This window comes from Mustela nigripes, chromosome 7 (genome assembly GCF_022355385.1).
Source record: "Mustela nigripes isolate SB6536 chromosome 7, MUSNIG.SB6536, whole genome shotgun sequence".
Classification (NCBI taxonomy): domain Eukaryota; kingdom Metazoa; phylum Chordata; class Mammalia; order Carnivora; family Mustelidae; genus Mustela; species Mustela nigripes.
In genome coordinates, this window is record NC_081563.1 from 96,076,709 (window position 1) to 96,094,293 (window position 17,585).

The 17,585-nt window shown below is 41.2% G+C and overlaps 1 protein-coding gene across 1 annotated transcript in view; it reads right to left on the bottom strand.

Moving 5' to 3' along the window:
* Positions 1–17,585, bottom strand: part of CFAP61 (cilia and flagella associated protein 61) — a 281,559-nt gene that overhangs the window by 52,819 nt on the left and 211,155 nt on the right. The window contains exons 23-25 of the mRNA XM_059406453.1: positions 12,979–13,306; positions 11,529–11,620; positions 3,895–4,100 (exon numbers count right to left, since the gene is read on the bottom strand). Coding sequence (XP_059262436.1) covers positions 3,895–4,100; positions 11,529–11,620; positions 12,979–13,306 — 626 coding nt within the window. The remainder of the gene's footprint in view (positions 1–3,894; positions 4,101–11,528; positions 11,621–12,978; positions 13,307–17,585) is intronic.

Below are 17,585 nucleotides of genomic sequence, written 5' to 3' on the forward strand. Positions count from 1 at the left end.
CGAGGCCTCATGAGTGCTGGCTCTGGCTGCCCGTGGAGGGGTTTGCTTGGAAACTTTCTTATTTTGATAAAGGATATCCACAAAAATATACGGCAAATGTCGTACAGTTCATACTGAACACATATATTCCCTCTAAGATTGAGTGAGGCTAGGGGGGCTCCTGGGTGGCTCAGTGGGTTAAGCCTCTGCCTTCAGCTCAGGTGATGATCCCAGGGTCCCGGGATTAAGCCCTGCATGGGGCTCTCTGCTCAGCCGGGAGCCTGCTTCCTCCTCTCTCTCTGCCTGCCTCTCTGCCTACTTGTGATCTCTGTCTGACAAATAAATAAATAAAATCTTTAAAAAAAAAAAAAAGAGTGAGGCAAGGATGCCGTCTCTCACTACTTCTATCCTACCTTTTAAGGCAAAGCTTAGCCACTGTAGCAAATAGGAAAAAGAAACAAAAGCTACAAAGATTGGAAAAGAGGAAACAAATTGTTATTATTTGCAGATGATACAATTTTTCTGTGTGGAAAATCTAAAACAATATAAAGGAAATGATATGAATAAATGAGAGAGTTTAGCAAATTTGTAGAATGTGAAAACATACAAAAAGTACATTTCTATGTACTATATAGCAGCCATCAATAAGCAAATGTTTAGGGTGCCTGGGTGGCTCAGTGGGTTAAGCCGCTGCCTTCGGCTCAGGTCATGATCTCGGGGTCCCGGGATCGAGTCCCGCATCGGGCTCTCTGCTTGGCAGGGAGCCTGCTTCTTCCTCTCTCTCTCTCTGCCTGCCTCTCTGCCTACTTGTGATTTTTCTCTGTCAAATAAATAAATAAGATCTTTAAAAAAAAAAAAGCAAATGCTTATTTACAACAGCAATAAAAATTTAAAACCACTTTGGATTATATCAAACAAAAATTTTGCAAGGCATCATGGAGAAATGGAAAACATTTTAAATCTCTATTGAAAGATACTAAAGACACCTAAATAAATCAAGACCCATACTATGTTATATCATAACATATGGGCTTAATATCAAAGATGTCAAATATCAAAAATGTCCATTCCTACTGATCTAAGGTTCAATGCATTTCTTATCAAACCCAATGGGGCTTTTCAAGGGGCTTCACAAGTGTACTATAAAAACTACTGTAAGAGGGAAGGGACAAGAATACCCAAAACACCCTGAAGAAGATGAACAGATTACATTAAAATTAAGAATTTCATTTTAATTCTGTTAACTGACACCGTAAAGTGAAAAGACAAGGCTCAAAATGTTAAAAATATACAACTAACATGTATATCCAGAGTGCATAAATGACTCCTGTGAATGAGTCATTCACTGGTGTTTCCCAGAAACTATTACAAATGGCCCGTGAGCAAATGAAAAGACACTGAGATGTGTTACTAGTCAGGGCAGGGAAATTAAAACCACAGGAAGATACTTTTTCACATAACCAGAATGACTATACTGCCCAGTCCCAATAGTGCCACAGGTTGACCAGGCTGTGGAGGCATTCTCTGGTACTGTGGGAGGAAGTTTACAGAGACACAACTAGTTGGGGAAAATTTCAGCACCACCTAATAAACCCAAGAGAAGTTCTCACATGTGAGGTGTGCCCCAAGTGTCCACAGCATTGTTTGTGATGGGAACAAGTTAAACATCAATCAAACAGACAGAGAAGTGGAGACAGTAGTATGAGGGAATATTTATAGCAGTCTAAACAAATGGTGTGAGGGGGAGTGTTGACTTTTTCTACTCTGCCATGGAATTGACTCAAAAACAAGCAAAACTAATTTACTATTTAGGAATTATGTGGTATACTTCTAGAACAAGGGTTGGCCTGGAGCTTTCTTTGGTATGAAGTTTTACTGGGACACAGACATGTCCATTTGCTTGTGACACAGACATGTCCATTTGCTTGTGTGTTATCTGGTCACGTTTACAGTACAACAGAAGAACTGAACACTTGTAATGAAGTTATACGGCCCTCAGAGCTTAAAATATTTACTATTTGGCCCTTTATAGAGAAAGTTTGCTGATCCCTGCCTTACCGGAAAGGCAGGGAGTGATTAACCAATCCTCGTGACCTCCACGGACACAGAGCAATGTGATGAGAGAAGACTTGTAACATTCTCAAGTAAGAAATCCTCTTTTTCTTTCTTTCTTTCTTTTTTTTTTTTTTAACTTTAGAGAGAAAGTGGGTGTGAGCACAGGTGGGAGGGGCAGAGGGAGAGAGAATCTCAAGCAGACTTCCTGCTGAGCATAGAGCCCAACATATGCTCAATCTCTCAACCCTGAGATCATGGCCTGAGCAGAAATTTGGAGTTGGGTGCTTAACCACCTGTGCTACCCAGGTGCTCCCAGAAATTATTATTATTATTATTATTTTAGATTTTATTTATTTATTTGTCAGAGACAGAGGGAGAGAGAGCGAGCGAGCACAGGCAGACAGAGAGGCAGGCAGAGGGAGAAGCAGGCTCCCCGCCGAGCAAGGAGCCCGATGTGGGACTCGATCCCAGGACCCTGGGATCACGACCTGAGCCGAAGGCAGCTGCTTAACCAACTGAGCCACCCAGGTGTCCCCAGAAATTATTTCTTAAGAAAGGTGGGCATGCCAGGGCACCTGGGTGGCTCAGCCAGTTAAAATTCTGTCTTTGGCTCAGGTCATGATCTCAGTCAGGGTCCTGGGATCAAGCACCAGTCAGGCACCCTGATCGGTGGGGAGCTTGCTTCTCTCTCTTTCTGCCTCTCCCCATGCTGTGCTCTCTCTCTCTAATACAAACAAATAAAATCTTAAAAAAAAAAATGGGTGGGAGGGACACAGAATTCTAGTATTATTATCCCTTAAAGTGTACACACGTTTTATATGCTTTTTTGTTTGTATGATATAGTCTGCAGTTTAAACATATTTTTTAAATTATTTATTTATTTATTTGAGAGAGAGAGAGAGAGAGAGCATGAGCCCAGCGGGGGTGGGGGGTGGCGACAGGGTGGGGGAATAGACTCCCCACTGAACATGGAACCCAACTCAGGACTTGATCCCAGGACCCTGAGATCAAGACCTAAGCTGAAGGCAGAAGCATAACCGACTGAGCCACTCAGGTGTCCCAATTTAAACATATTTTTAAGAGGAAAGAGATTGCTCCTGATTCTAGCAGTCACTGCTTTGGGTATCAAGGACACTGGAATTCTACGATTTATGTCCTACATCTGTATCTGATACCGGCTCTGTCATTATCTTGCTTTGTGCAGAGAAGGAAGTTCTTCTAACCTTTTGAAGCAACATACTTTCCAAGAATAGCTTTCTACCTTAAGATTCTAGTCCTCCCAGGGACTAGAACATGTCTTAGCATTTGAAAAGACAGGCACAAATCACAGAGTCTAACCACCCTACTGTGCAGAATCCCCTTAACAATGTCTTATACAAGTGGCCTCCCCCTTTGCTTTAGCACATGCTGGGAGGAAGGCTGGGGCCACAAATAACTTACCTGTGGTTGTGGAATTCCCACCAGGACCACGTGCTCTCATATCCTGCTTCCAAATCTCCCTCTTCAATTTCTGACCACTCTCAGCAGCCCCATGTTGAAAGGGACTTGACTATCATTTCATCTGGACCTGGCTGTGGTGTGAAGGCTGTGCTTGGATGCATCTGGGATCCAGGCCTGTGTGTAGCCATGGGGACCACATATGGACACATCAAGAGTCCATGCACTTCTCCATGTGACCCTCACTCTCTTCAGTGCTAATGGTCAGATAATCTCTTTTATCTTAGAATAAAATTTCTGCCCTTCTAGCCTCTCCCATGGGTTCCCGTTTGGCTTTCTGGTGTATCACAAAACACGTCCCTCATTCACACGACATTATAAATGTTTGCATCTCCTCTTAGTAAAGTGTAATGTTCAACTTACCTGTAGAGATCTGGGATCAGCTTGTCCTCGTACCGATTATACAGGTTGTTGAGAAGTTGCTCATGCTGGCCAAAGAGGCGGATGTAATTGGAGGCAGGGAAAGACTCTTTCGAAAGGCACGTGATGGTTTCCACCATTTTATACTTGTTGATATGTATCCGGAAGTAAGTCCCATTTTTTGCATTACCAGTTACTATTTCTAAACCCTGGTGGCGGGGGGTATGTGTGTGAGGGAAATCAGAAAAAAAAAAAAATTAGAAACATTTCTGGACTTTGGGAACTTTATCATAGCAATTTATTTTTCATATATAACACACAGGTTGCATCTTATCACACATCGCAAATGACAGCAATAGATATTGACTAAACTCAACAGAAGCTAACCCTGTGTCTGTAACCACATACCGGACTTAATGACTAAATGTTCCTTGGGATATTTTAAACTGTGATTGCATTGTTCCACGTTTCTAAATCAGTTGCTAGGTTACAACCAGGTTCTCTGCTATTCAATACCTTGCACAGATAATACAAGGAACTGGGTTTATTCTCTTCTGTGAGGTGTGTTAAGACTGTTAATTTTAAAAAATTTTTTCACAGCCCCATTTTGAGAAAAACCTCCTAGTCTCTGGTGATCAGAAAAAATTTCAGGTTTTTTTTAAAAGAAGTTTCTGTAAGTAAAAGAAACAAGTGAAAGGTGATTCCCTGCCAGTTAGGTTTGAGGAGGGTCAGCTGTGTGGTCAGGTCCATTCCCAGGAAGAAGGTTCAAGTTCATGGGCAGGAAGTACACAGGTACATGCTGCGGGCTACTTTTTAGTTCATAAGTTGTCAAAGGTGAAGATGCATAGCTTTGTGTCTCCTAGAAGCTGGCTAAAACTGCTGCATGAACCCACATGAAAAGGGAATATGCTGCCTGATAAATCCCATGTCACGATCCCTTTTTCTATTTCAGCCCCTAATGGCTATGGACCTACCAACTGGAGACATGCTCCCCACCAGCTCAGGCAACCAAACTGAGAACCATCGGTGGAAAAACATGGGGTTCTGTTGGTGGCAGATGAACCTGCACTTTGCCCCTAGACTCTGAACTTAGTACAGTTACATTCAATAAAGCTTTCCTGAGAGCATATAGATTTAAGCTTTTGCTCTGCACTTAAATGTGGCATTTTAGAAATCCAAGGCGAGTTGGACTACACTGATCTCAAACATTTACTTAGTCCTGGACATCCCTGGGGATTTTGTCTAAACAAGGACACATGGTTTAACCAAATTTTTAAATAAATTGAAACAACTGGTGGGTATTTGGGCATCATGTGGCAAAGCCCTGGGGAGGAATCCGCCAATGGAAAGGGCATACAGTGACATATACCGGAGGGATGTCAGGTAAACCCTGGGCCAACCCCACATAGATGTGTGAAACTGGGTATCTAAGGGTCAGGGGGAGAGCAGATATATAGCTTAGGAAAGGGGTTGGGTGTGGCACCTCAAGGTAGGTGCCGGTCATCCATCACTCACAAGATGGTTGGATACAGACAGGAAATCTACCTCCATAGCAATGCAGAAGGCATCAGCTAACAGGACAATGGGACATCCACACAATGGGATGCAACACGTCCAACAAAAATCATTGGTAAACTATATTCCACATCAGGAAAATACGTTTACAGTACATTTGATACTATATAAGTATAGTATCAAAATTTGTATAACTTATACAGTATCATTCTATTTTTATAAACATACATGGTATCATTCTATTGTTTTACTGTCAACACTTTAACACACTGTTCAAATGGTCAATCTGTGGTTGACAGACAGGGTCACTCACTCTTAGTGTTTCTCTTTCTGCTCATTTGACTATCTGTTGTTTCTATTTTTAAAAAATGACTATCACTTTTGGGGCGCCTGGGTGGCTCAGTGGGTTAAAGCCTCTGCCTTCGGCTCAGGTCATGATCCCAGGGTCCTGGGATTGAGCCCCGCATCGGGTTCTCTGCTCAGCGGGGAGCCTGCTTCCTCCTCTCTCTGCCTGCCTCTCTGCCTACTTGTCATCTCTGTCAAACAAATAAAATCTTTTTAAAAAATGACTACCATTTCTAACATGATAAAAAGTTATTTTTAAGTACAGTGGCTGTGCTGTGGCAGGGAATCAGACAGGGAGAGAGAGAAAGAAAAATGAAACAAAGTAGAAGGAGCAGGAGAGAATGAAGGAAAGAGGGAAAGAGGGACCCTGGGAAGGAAGGATTTGGGTGTGGAAGGGTGGGGCTCGTCTGGACTCCAGAAGAGTCTCAAAAAAGCCAGACCCCGAGCCACTGGCTGTGGACTGCCGGCTCTCCTTATCTGTATCTGATTATCCCCTCACGCTCTGCTCCTGATGCAAGTTACTTCCCTAGTTCTAGATGGTCCCACAGACTTTATTCCATCAGGTGTGTTTCCTCACGTCTTGACTTCTCAGACTAAATAGCAAACACCTCCCAAAGTAGAACGTGTGACATCACAGGGTCAGCTTTACCTGGCAGCCCACTGGAACAAAGGCTATTTCTGAATTAAATACACTTGGAGCTATGAGAGTGAAGAATGTGCCAGCCATGTGTGTTCCTAAGATTAAATACAAAACTAAAGACCCTCTGAGTTTGGCACTCACAGCTTTAGGCTTAGACTCCCTTCCACCCCAGGGGTGGAAGGCCACCTTTATTCTCAGGAGGGGTGCCTAGGTGGAAAGTCGAGTGAGTCTCTGAGGAGAGGCTTCTCCCTGGCTTCAGGGGTAGGGCAGCTGGGGGTTCCAGGAGAAAGGTCACTGACAACAACTCCATAGATTTAGTACCAGGTTTCCTCAGGGCTCACTGGAGGGCAGAGTCCACAATCCTACAAGGTCTTGTGGGATTTAAAATTTCTTTAAGCTGAAGGATTAAGGAAAGGAACCCAGGCATCAAAGGGGCATACTTTGTGATCCACCCATATGATGCACTTGGACTTTGCAAAGCATTTCACTTCTGCTCAGGAGGACTCTTTGTTTAGAGAGACTGATTTGGACAAGGCCAACCACCTCAACACAAGGGCCACAGTAACTTAGTTGGTGGCATCTTGACATGTGTTTGCAGAGCTGGGCCACGTTGTTCCACAGAAGGGGGATACGGTCAGCATCACTTTCAATGATTTGTTGTCATGCTATCTGTTGGGAGTTGTTTGGTCTTACTTTTTGATTTAAAGATTGAATGACAATCTTTGGGTGGCCTCTGTGTTTTCACACATTAATCTATGAGGGCTTTAAGAAGGCAGAAAATGGCCATATTGTAGTGGGGAAAAAAAAATGACCATGCTGTGCTACGAGAGCCAATCTCAACTACAGAAATAATTTTGTCCATTTTAATGAGATCTGGCACTGTGTTAGCATAACCAGGGGGTTGTTCTGGGAATGGGGAACACATCGAAATATTTTGCATTGACATTAAAGACAAGTCACCTACAGATGGGTCTCTCAGACTACAAATTACTCTGAGAGGACCAGGCAGTCTTATCTGAATTTCCTAGGTCATTCCTAGGTGCAGTTACTGACAGGCTAGGAAAATACAGTGAAGTCCAGAATTCTTCCCGTCTATCATCACAGAAAATCGCTCCATAAAATGATGGCTTGGGGCAACTTCCAGCCCTGCCACTCCATAAGGGATTTTGAGGGAATGATGATGATTTCATACACTTTCCAATTCTGTGGGATGTGTCTAGTTGCTTGCTTTATTTTAAGTATATAAGTAAATCATTAGGAAATGTGGATTTTTTTTTTTTAATGTGGATCTTAAATTTAAGATTTTGGCAGAGTCACTGGTTCTGGTGTAGTACTTTTCCCCCTTCCTTTTTTCCTGAATACAATTATCCTTTTGAGTTCCTTTATGATTTTGACAAAGGTTGGAAAATGGCTGTGGAATTCATGCCAAATGGAAGATACAGGAGTAGTCAGACTTGGTATGCAAGAAATCAAGTCCCCAGCTCTCATGATGAACACACAATTTTAAATTTGATGGTATCCAAGGCAGAATTTGTTGTGACAAATTTCTTTATTCCATGGTGTATAAGCCAACAAAGCATGTGGACTGGAATCTGTAAATTAGTTTATTATGTAGGGGTCCCCTTTCTTCTTTTTGTCAGGTTACCTCTCAGAGAGCTCATGAATTACTAAAGTGTCTTCTTACTTAAAGATTCCAATTAGTGAGTGCTATAAAAGTCTGATAAAATTCATCTGCTCTATATTTATTGGAAGAATAGCGATTCAGTTTCTCTTATGAAATATTGTTCAATGGGCTCCATTCTCAATCAATTGGTTTTATTTAGGTAACTGCCTGACCATTTTGGCAACAATTTTACTTAATCAAATTAATTCCAACCCTAAAAGATTGCCATGGAACCATCCTACATTTTTTTTTTCTTGGAGAATAAAATGGGGAAAAAAAATCTGTTTAGATCTTCTGTACTAATTAAAGAGGAGGCCCACCTGGCAAAATGGTTAATTAAAGTCAGGGGTCCTGTTCAAATACTGTCATAGCACCAGCCAAAGAATCTATTTAAGTTGCATTCTTATTAAAACTCATTATCTTAAAAAAAAAAAAAAGGCCCTTTTTAAGGGGTCCTTATTAAAAACCTTCTCTGACTTTATTCAGAGAGAGGGCCAGGAGTTCATAAATAAATGACACCACATGCAGGAAATCACACAGTGTCCTTGAAGAATCTGGCTCTGTCTGAAACCAAGTTCAATATTTTCTAGCTCTTGAACGTAATATTTGGGTCCAATTATTTATCTCTGATGACCAAAGTGCTCAGCCCCTGAACACAACATCTGGGCTTCATCCTATGTAACGCCTCATGTCATTGGCAGCAGACTGTATTTTTGAAAGATGACCACAATGACGTCCCCAATCCCACATACTCACCTGCAATATGACCTTGACATTGAGAGACCTCTGTGTACTCTCTTCATGGTGTTGGAGGCTGTGACTGCTCCAATAGATGGTTGGGAAAGGGACACTATGTGACTATGAAGGATGGGTCATAAGAGGCACTGCAGCTCCACTTGCACTCAGAGCCCTGAGCCATCACACAAGAAGACTGACCCCTCTGGGGCTGCCATGCCGTGAGGAAGCCCAGTTGACCAGGATAGCACAGGTGGCATGCTCTGGTTAGCACTCCCTGTGACTGAATAATTTCAGCCCAGGTGAGTACAAGCCTTCATAGGATCCACCCACTGAGTCACAATTAATCTTCCAGTCTTCTCAGATGAGGCTCCAGATATTGTGGGGCAGGGAGACAAGCCATTCCCACCGACTGTGCCCTGTCCTAATTCCTGACCCACAGAATCTGTGAGCAGAACCAAATGGCCGTTTCATGTTGCTAAGTTTTGTTACACAGCAATAGACACCAGAACACTATTCCTCTATGATCTTTCCTTTATTTGCAAGAAAATCTGTAATCAGACCATGTATACAGGATATACCTAGAACAATCTGAGAGAAGCATAAGAGAAATAAGTTTTAAATACATAGCTTCTATCCTTCCCCTACAAGAATCACGTTTCATTATTTATCTGGACCTATAATTGACAACAACATCCACCATGGACTAGTTACCTGTTTTGTTCCTTAAAGGCACTGTTACAATATATGTAATCCCTGATAGAACCAGAAATACAAAGAAGCTGGTAACTTGTTCTATGTCCAGAGGAAATACACAGAAGGGTGGGGATTCTTATTTCCTTTCTAGGTGAGAGGCGAATAGCCTGTGCCGTTTTGAGTCTGCCTCCCTAGAAGGATCTTTCCAACAGCTTCTACTTACATCTCATTGGCCAAAACCTACCACAGGGCTAACACTATTTCAAGGAAATCTGGGAAATGTGTTTCTTTTACATTGGTCAGCCTGTTAACTCTTAAAAATATTCAGGATAAAGAAAAGAGGCAACTTACAGTGTCTGCCTCACTGACAAAAAAGCAAACATGACAAACACCCGTTCGGTACCATCTGCCAGAGGATCTAATCTGAGGAGGTTGCCTATTGACCAACCACACTGTGTCCTTTCTAGTTACCTTGAACCCAGGGGGGATCCTACCCCACAGCTTCTGCTTTTCCTGGATGGCCCTTCTGGGGTAATTCAGGCAGGGAGGGAGAACAATGGGTTCTGGATGACATCCCAGACCCTGAACAATGTATTTGTACAATGCCGCAAAGGGGGTTAGTTATCTATTGGTGCATCACAGATTACCTCAAAAGTTAGCGACTTACTGTCCTTCCGCAGGTGAATGGATAAATAATTTGTGTTCCAACCAGACAATGGAATATTATTCAGCACTAAAAAGAAATTCCCTCTCAAGCCATAAAAAGACATGGAGGAAACCAAGGCACATTACTAAGTGAAAGCGGCAATCTGAAATCATACTGTATGATTCCAACTATATGACATTCTAGAAAATGCAAAACTATGGAGACTGTGAAAAGATCAGTGGTTGCAGGGGTTTGTGTGGAGGAGTAAATGAAACAGGCAGAGAACATGGGAATTTTAGAGCTACAAAACTCCCCTGTATGATGCTGTAATGGCAGACACATCATTATACATTTGCCCAAACCCATAGAATATTTAACACCAAGAGTGAACTCTGAAGTAAACTGTAGACCTTGGGTGACAGTGAGGTGTTGATTTAAGTTTTATCCATTGTGTAACCACATCCAGAGTGTAGTCACTCTGGTGGGGGTGCTAATCACCAAAGAGGTTCTGTGTAAATGGAGATGGGGGTACATGGGAAGTCTTGGTACTTTCCTCTCAATTTTGCTATGAACATAAAGCTGCTCTAAAAAATAGTGTTTTTAAAAAACACTATCTTAAAACAATGATAAACTATTACCTCAATGTTTGGAAGTCAGAAATTAGGAGCAGTTTAGCTGGGAAGACTCTGCCTCAAGTTCTCCTATAAGTTTATAGCAAGATGTCTGCTGGGGCCACATCATCTGAATCCTTGACTGGGGCTGGAGAATCCACATCCAAGGCAGCTCCCTCACATGACTGACAAGTTGCTAATGGCTGGTCAGGAATCCTCAATTCCTTGCAACACTGGCTTCTCCAATGGGTGGGCTGGGGTCCTTACAACATGGCAGTAAGTGATCCAGGAGGGTGTAAGTTAGAGCTGTAGTATCTCTCATGACTTAGCCTTGAAAGTCACACACTGGGCGCCTGGGTGGCTCAGTGGGTTAAGCCGCTGCCTTCGGCTCAGATCATGATCTCAGGGTCCTGGGATTGAGTCCCGCATCGGGCTCTCTGCTCGGTAGGGAGCCTGCTTCCTCCTCTCTCTCTCTCTGCCTGCCTCTCTGCCTACTTGTGATTTCTCTCTGTCAAATAAATAAATAAAATCTTTTAAAAAAAAAGAAAGAAAGTTACACACTGTCATTTCTCCAATATCCTGTTGGCTACATAGGTCAGCCCTATTTCGTGTGTGAGGGGACCACACAAGGGCCAGAATCATGGGACCATCTTGAGAGCTGGCTACCACAGTGGTTTTTCTGATGGAACAGTACATTATACTAAAGACTCTGAATAGAGAATTTCATCACCACATAAACAAAGTATTATATTTGAAAGTAAAATGAAATTCAGGGATAATACTTACAAAATTAGGCTGGGCCATTTGTACCTCTAAGGGAGTTGGAATGGCAGGTTTGGCAATATGCAGATAATGGTAAGACCCAGGAAGAATGCCTCCTACAGGAAATGGCAAATTTTCCAGATTTTAATTTAGTTGTTAATGAAGTGGTAACAGAGTTTATTTATCTGTATATAGCACATAGGACATAGGATAAACAGAGATGCCTACCATAGTGTATGTTACTCAATCTATCCCCCTAAAGTATAGTATTAGCAAGAAACTCCTTGAGATTGATGTTATTTAACAAAATCAATGTGAATGTGTCATCATACCCCAGCAATGTCCCAGGAAGATGTGCCAAACTAATCCTGTGTATCCTGTGATTTCCCATAACCCCTAGCACTCTAATCTATGCCTGTCCAAGACAGACTAAGACATACAGAGACCTTAAATGTTGCAGTGATATTCCCATACCCTGTCACTCTTTCATTATATAACCAAAATATTAAAGGGGATGTTATTAAAGAAAATCAACAAAGTTCTTATTCAATCCTTTAAGAAACTATCATTTTGAAATTCTTACTATTTCTAGCTTGTCCCATAGTATGAGCTTGATCTAACTCTGGTCTTTCACACCCATCCCTTTTTTTCCCCCATAGCTACCACCTTTCCTAAGTTCTCAATCCAAAGTGAGACACAGAGGAGGATCTGTCAGAATTCATTTAGTTAGGTAGAAAATGACAAGGACTGGTATGTACGGCTTGTGTCTCTTTATCTCATGTTCTGTTTACTGGATTAGGGTCAATGGATACACTAGGGGGTCCATGGATGGCTTCTGAGGTTGGTCTATCAACCTCCTGGAAATGAACTTACAGTTTCATAAATAGCATTTTGTGGTGGAAGGTCCACAATATTCAAAGACACTACTTTCAGTGATATTTCTCATCAGTCAAACACGAAAAAATCCTGTATTACTCATATGATGATCTCCTTAGGGGTCAATATGGCTTAGGGGATGGAAGTAGACTGTTTTTACAGTTGTGAATTGTTTGGTTTATTCATATAGATAAAAGGCCAAGGCCTGGGGTACTTGGAATGGTCTCCTTATCTCTGAGCTTATAGTGGGAACAAAAATTTGGCAAGATGTCAGGCATTGTCCCACTAACCAGCTGTGAATAACCTTTGGGCAAGTTACTGATTGTTCCCAGTCTCTCTTTATGTATCTGTAAAATGGGGACCACAGTTATGGTGTGATCCATACTACATGCTCAAAATACCAAGGACCACAATAAAATGCCAGGTCATTAATAAATGTTTAAAAATGAGACTGAGCCCTTCTCTGTCTCTGTGCAAACCCACTGAGACAGAGGAATCTCCTCACCAAGCCTAAGGGAAACATGGAGGGCGGCCCTAAGCACTGATCCAGATCCAATGGGTAGCTTCATCAGAGGGAAGAAGGTGGCCTACTACACACCTTGGATCTTGGCTCCCTTGTACATGGGGATGAGTCGGTCAAGATCAGCCGGTGGCTCAGTCACAGGTTCAAGGGTTGGGTCAAAGAGAGTGAGCATAGCTGCTGCCAGCTGGAAGCCAATTTCTTTGGAACTAAAGTTGCTATGAGTCCACTCATTTGAGTAATATTTATTGGAGAATTTGGTGAGGGAGCCAGCAGCTCTGATGGCTATGTCATTGGTGTGGAAGTTGGTATCAATCACAAGTCGGCCATCATAGACAAGACATGCATCATTCAGTGCTTTAAATGTTTCATAATCCACATTCTTCTCACAGAAGCTGAAGAACATCTACAAAGCAAAAACTTATGTTATTACTCAGTTATCACTCTTCATTCACTGTCAAGAGTGTGAATGGTCTGCAGAGCCCCTTATTATTAGGGGCATACAAAAAACCAAACCAAACCAGCAACAACATTTAATCTACTAAAATGTCATAATGGTATGGGGTGTGTGTGTGTGTGTGTGTGTGTGTGTGTGTATGGAGAGAGAGACAGAGAGAAAGACAGAGGGCAAGAGCCTGTCTTTGGTATGAAGAACAAATTAAGATACCTAATATCACTCTTTTTTGTAATCACTCAATTTAGACATCCATGAAGAGAAGAATGCCAGGTGATGGAGTATATCTCAGAAAAGTAATTTTTTCCCCCTATAAGGAAGTTGACATCCATAAAGACTACTTTCCCCTCATTTGCCTACATTTTTAATAGCTCTATCTCAGCCTTCCATTTTCCTTTTCCTGTGTCTGACACTTAAGTCTCTCTAGGTTCCCTCCTGGGGTCACCTCATTCTGTCTCAAGTCTTTAGAGTGCCTCATTCCTGCCTTTTTAAGCCCAGAAAGCCCACCCTTGAAGAATGGTCCTGAGAGAACGAGAGCCTCATCAGCTTCAGTTCTACCAGGTCTGGTCTCCTGCCTTGCCCTAGCATGGATGGTCAGGCAGTAAATATTTATAGTGTGCCTACCCTATGAAAGGCACTGTGCCATAGAAGGGCCCAAAACACACCTGCATACTCCTTAGAAGTGACCTGTATGCCCCCTCTATTTTCTGCCCAAATTTCAATGCTATCTTGTGCTTAGCTGGATATCTTCTTCCATAGTGATGCTGAAAGTCATTAAGGTAGTCCAAGTTAGATGTTTTTAAGTCTTCACTTGTCGTTGAAATAGTTTAGTCATTTTTATCTTTACCTAAATATAGTTTGCCACCTTATTAAAAGTCTGCTAAAAAATGAACTAATGACACGGTTCCTCATTCTTACTGACAGACATCATGCTCCCTGCTTCCTTCACATGCCTGTTTATGCACCTCACTCACCTATTACGTACAGACATTGGCTGTCTTGGGCCAGAGATACTTCTCTTCCATATCCTTTCTCTGTGCCCATGAATGGTGCATGAAAGATGAATGATCCTGCAGTAGCCACAGGTCATGGGTGACTATATACATTTAAATCCAAATTAATTAAAATTAAACAAAATTTAAAATCCCAACCCTCAATTGTAGTACCTCTTTCAAATGCCAAAAGCTATAGGTGGCTAGTGGCTGCCATACTGGACAGCACAGACATAGACCATTTCTATCGGTTCTATTGGACAATGTCAGACACGGATCTATCATCTCTGTGATGTCCTTTGTTCTCCCTCAGGAAGCTCCTAGGGCCATTGCCCTTTTCCCTGTTTCTATTCCTTCAGCTACCTAACCTTACCCCAGTTACATCCTAGGCAGCTTCCTCAAGTCTCTTTAGAACTTGTCCTGTCTTATAACACTTACTCAGTGACCACAGGAAAATACATCTTTCCAAGTTTTTCTCTGACTCTGGATCTATCTGTCTCTCTACTCCTCTTTTTTCTCTCTTCCACTCTGTTCCCATCATTATAAAAATAGTTCTCCTAGTCATATAATAATATGGAAAGCCATTTGATTTGAATTGAAATTATACATGAAAAAGAGTACCATCAACATCTTGAGCCCCTGAAAATACTCAGGAGCCCCCTTCAGCATCCCCACAAACATTCTTCTACCTATCCAGTTTTTTCCCAATTAAACCCACTTTTAATTAAGTTGCATGTTAAATATATTATCTCTTATTTACCCAGATTTTAAAGATTATTGGTACTGCAATTGTATTATATTGTTTTGGTGTAAGCATTCACAAATTAGTCACACTGGGAATTACATAGGAGTTTGTGAACCAGACTAAAAACTGAATAAGCAAGTCTAACACAATTCGAGGGAACATATATTCTAAGTTACAAACCTCTCAATGCAACTCATGTACTCCTTTAATGTCAACTTAACATTACAATACTGGATAAAAATACGAAGTAGAAATATCTGGCCACACTGATGTTGTTCTGAATGAATATTTAAGGGTACTTGTGTTTATAATTCTGATTAGGGAGAACAAAACTCCCTAGTTAGCAGATCAGGAGTCAGTGATTTGATAAACCTCATACATTATGCATTTACACAAACTTCCCATGTTAGGCCCAAGAATATCTTGGTGAAAAGGATAAACACGGAGTTTATAATCTAATTGGAGAGATGGACACCAACAAAGTCACCCCCTTGACAAGGATTTCAGACTGTGATAAATGCTGTATAGAAAAAGGAGATAGCTGGTTGGAGGCTGGAGCATCTGGGGAGCACCCAGGAGGCACTACCACTGGGTAGAAGGAAGCAAGGTATTGACATGAGTTCAAAATACCAGCTCAAGAGTTCTGTTTCTGGTATAATGATATAATCCTCTCAGACTAATCCTCTAACTGATATAACTATAAATTCTGGTCAAAGTACAAAAACTACTACCCAAAGATTTCAATGAGCATTTAAAAGGATATAGATGGTGTAGGGCAGTAGACACTTGGAACAATGATCAGAAGGAGGATAATTTTCCTCATTTTGGTGGAAAGAGGATGGACTATAGTCACTTTTATGCTAGCAGAAGAATAAAGATAGTAGAGGAAAGAGTCAGTGAACTTGAAGTAACATCCATAGAAATCACTTAATGTGAAGAATAGAGAGAGAAGATACAAAGAGATTAAAACAAATGAATAGGGCCTTAAGGACTCATGCAACAATAAGAAAAAGTCTAACAGATGTTATTAGAGTTCCAGAAGGGGACTCTCGAGGAGGAGAGGAAAGAAGAATGAAGCAAGAAATAATAACCAAGACCTTGCTGAAATTTAGCAGAAGTTATAAGTGCATGGATTCAAGAAGCTCAGTGAATGAACTCCAAACAAGAGAAATTCAAGAAAAACCATGCTTTGAGACAAAATAAACACAGAACCCCCATAGCATCAAGCTGCTGGAAACTGAAGATAACGAGAAAATTCTGAAAGCATCCAGGGGGAAATGATACATTAAATACAGGGAAACAATGGTTTGAATGATGACAGATTTCTTAAATCAAAATTTTCTATGTCAGAAGATGATGGAAATGCTGAAAGGAAGAAAAAAAAAACCTCTCAGGCCATGATTCTATATGCATTGGAAATATCTTTCAAGGACAATGGCAAAATAAAGACATTTTCAGAAAGAGGAAAGCTAGAGAATCCATTGCCAGCTGACTTGCAATTGTATGTACTCTAGAAGGCATTCAGGGTAAAAGGAAATTATATTGGATGGAAATCTGGATCTTCAGAAATGAAGACAGAACAATAAAATTGGAAAATACCTGGGTAAGCATAAAAGTCTGCTTTTCTTCTTAAATTTTTAAAAATATGTATGAATGTTTATAACAAAATTTATACTTTTGTTGGTTTTTCAATGTGTGTAGATACATGTCAAATGTATCTACATGAAAAAGCTATCCAGAAAGTGGGGAGAAGGGACCTGTACGGTTGCAAGGTTTTTATATTTTATGTGAAATGGCACAATACTTTTATTTATTTATTTATTTTGACACAGAGAGAGAGAGAGAGAGAGAGCAAGAGAGGGAATACACACAGGGGGAGTAGGAGAGAGAGAGAAGCAGGCTTCCCATTGAACAGAGGGCCAGGGACAGAGCTCGATCCCAGGACCTCAGGATCATGACCTGAGCTTAAGACAGATGGTTAATGACTGAGCCACCCAGACACCCCTGAAATGGTACAATATTAACTCTAACTAGATGTAAAAGATTACTGATATATATTATAATCCATAGAGCAGCTGCTAAAAAATAAAATAAGATATACACCAGAGGCCAACTGAAATAGAGAACTAAAAAAATACTCTAATTTTTAGAAAGGAGGCAAAGGGGAATAGAATAACAAAAAACAAAGGAGACAAACAATAAACCAATACCAAAATGGCAGACCTAAATCTAACCACATAAATAATTACATTAACTATTTGTGGTGTAAACACTTTAATTAAAATGCAGAAGGACTAGAAAAGCATGGGGTAGGCAGATTTCTAAGCTGGTCCCCAAGATTCCCATCTCTCCCTTTGATTGTGAGCATGAACTGGGACTGTGATAAGATGATCACCCCCATGATTAGGGGGTGTTCTATGGCATAGCTGATTTTAAGATATGCTCTGTGGGTCTGACCTAATCAGGTGAACCCTTTAATAGACACCAGGCTTTT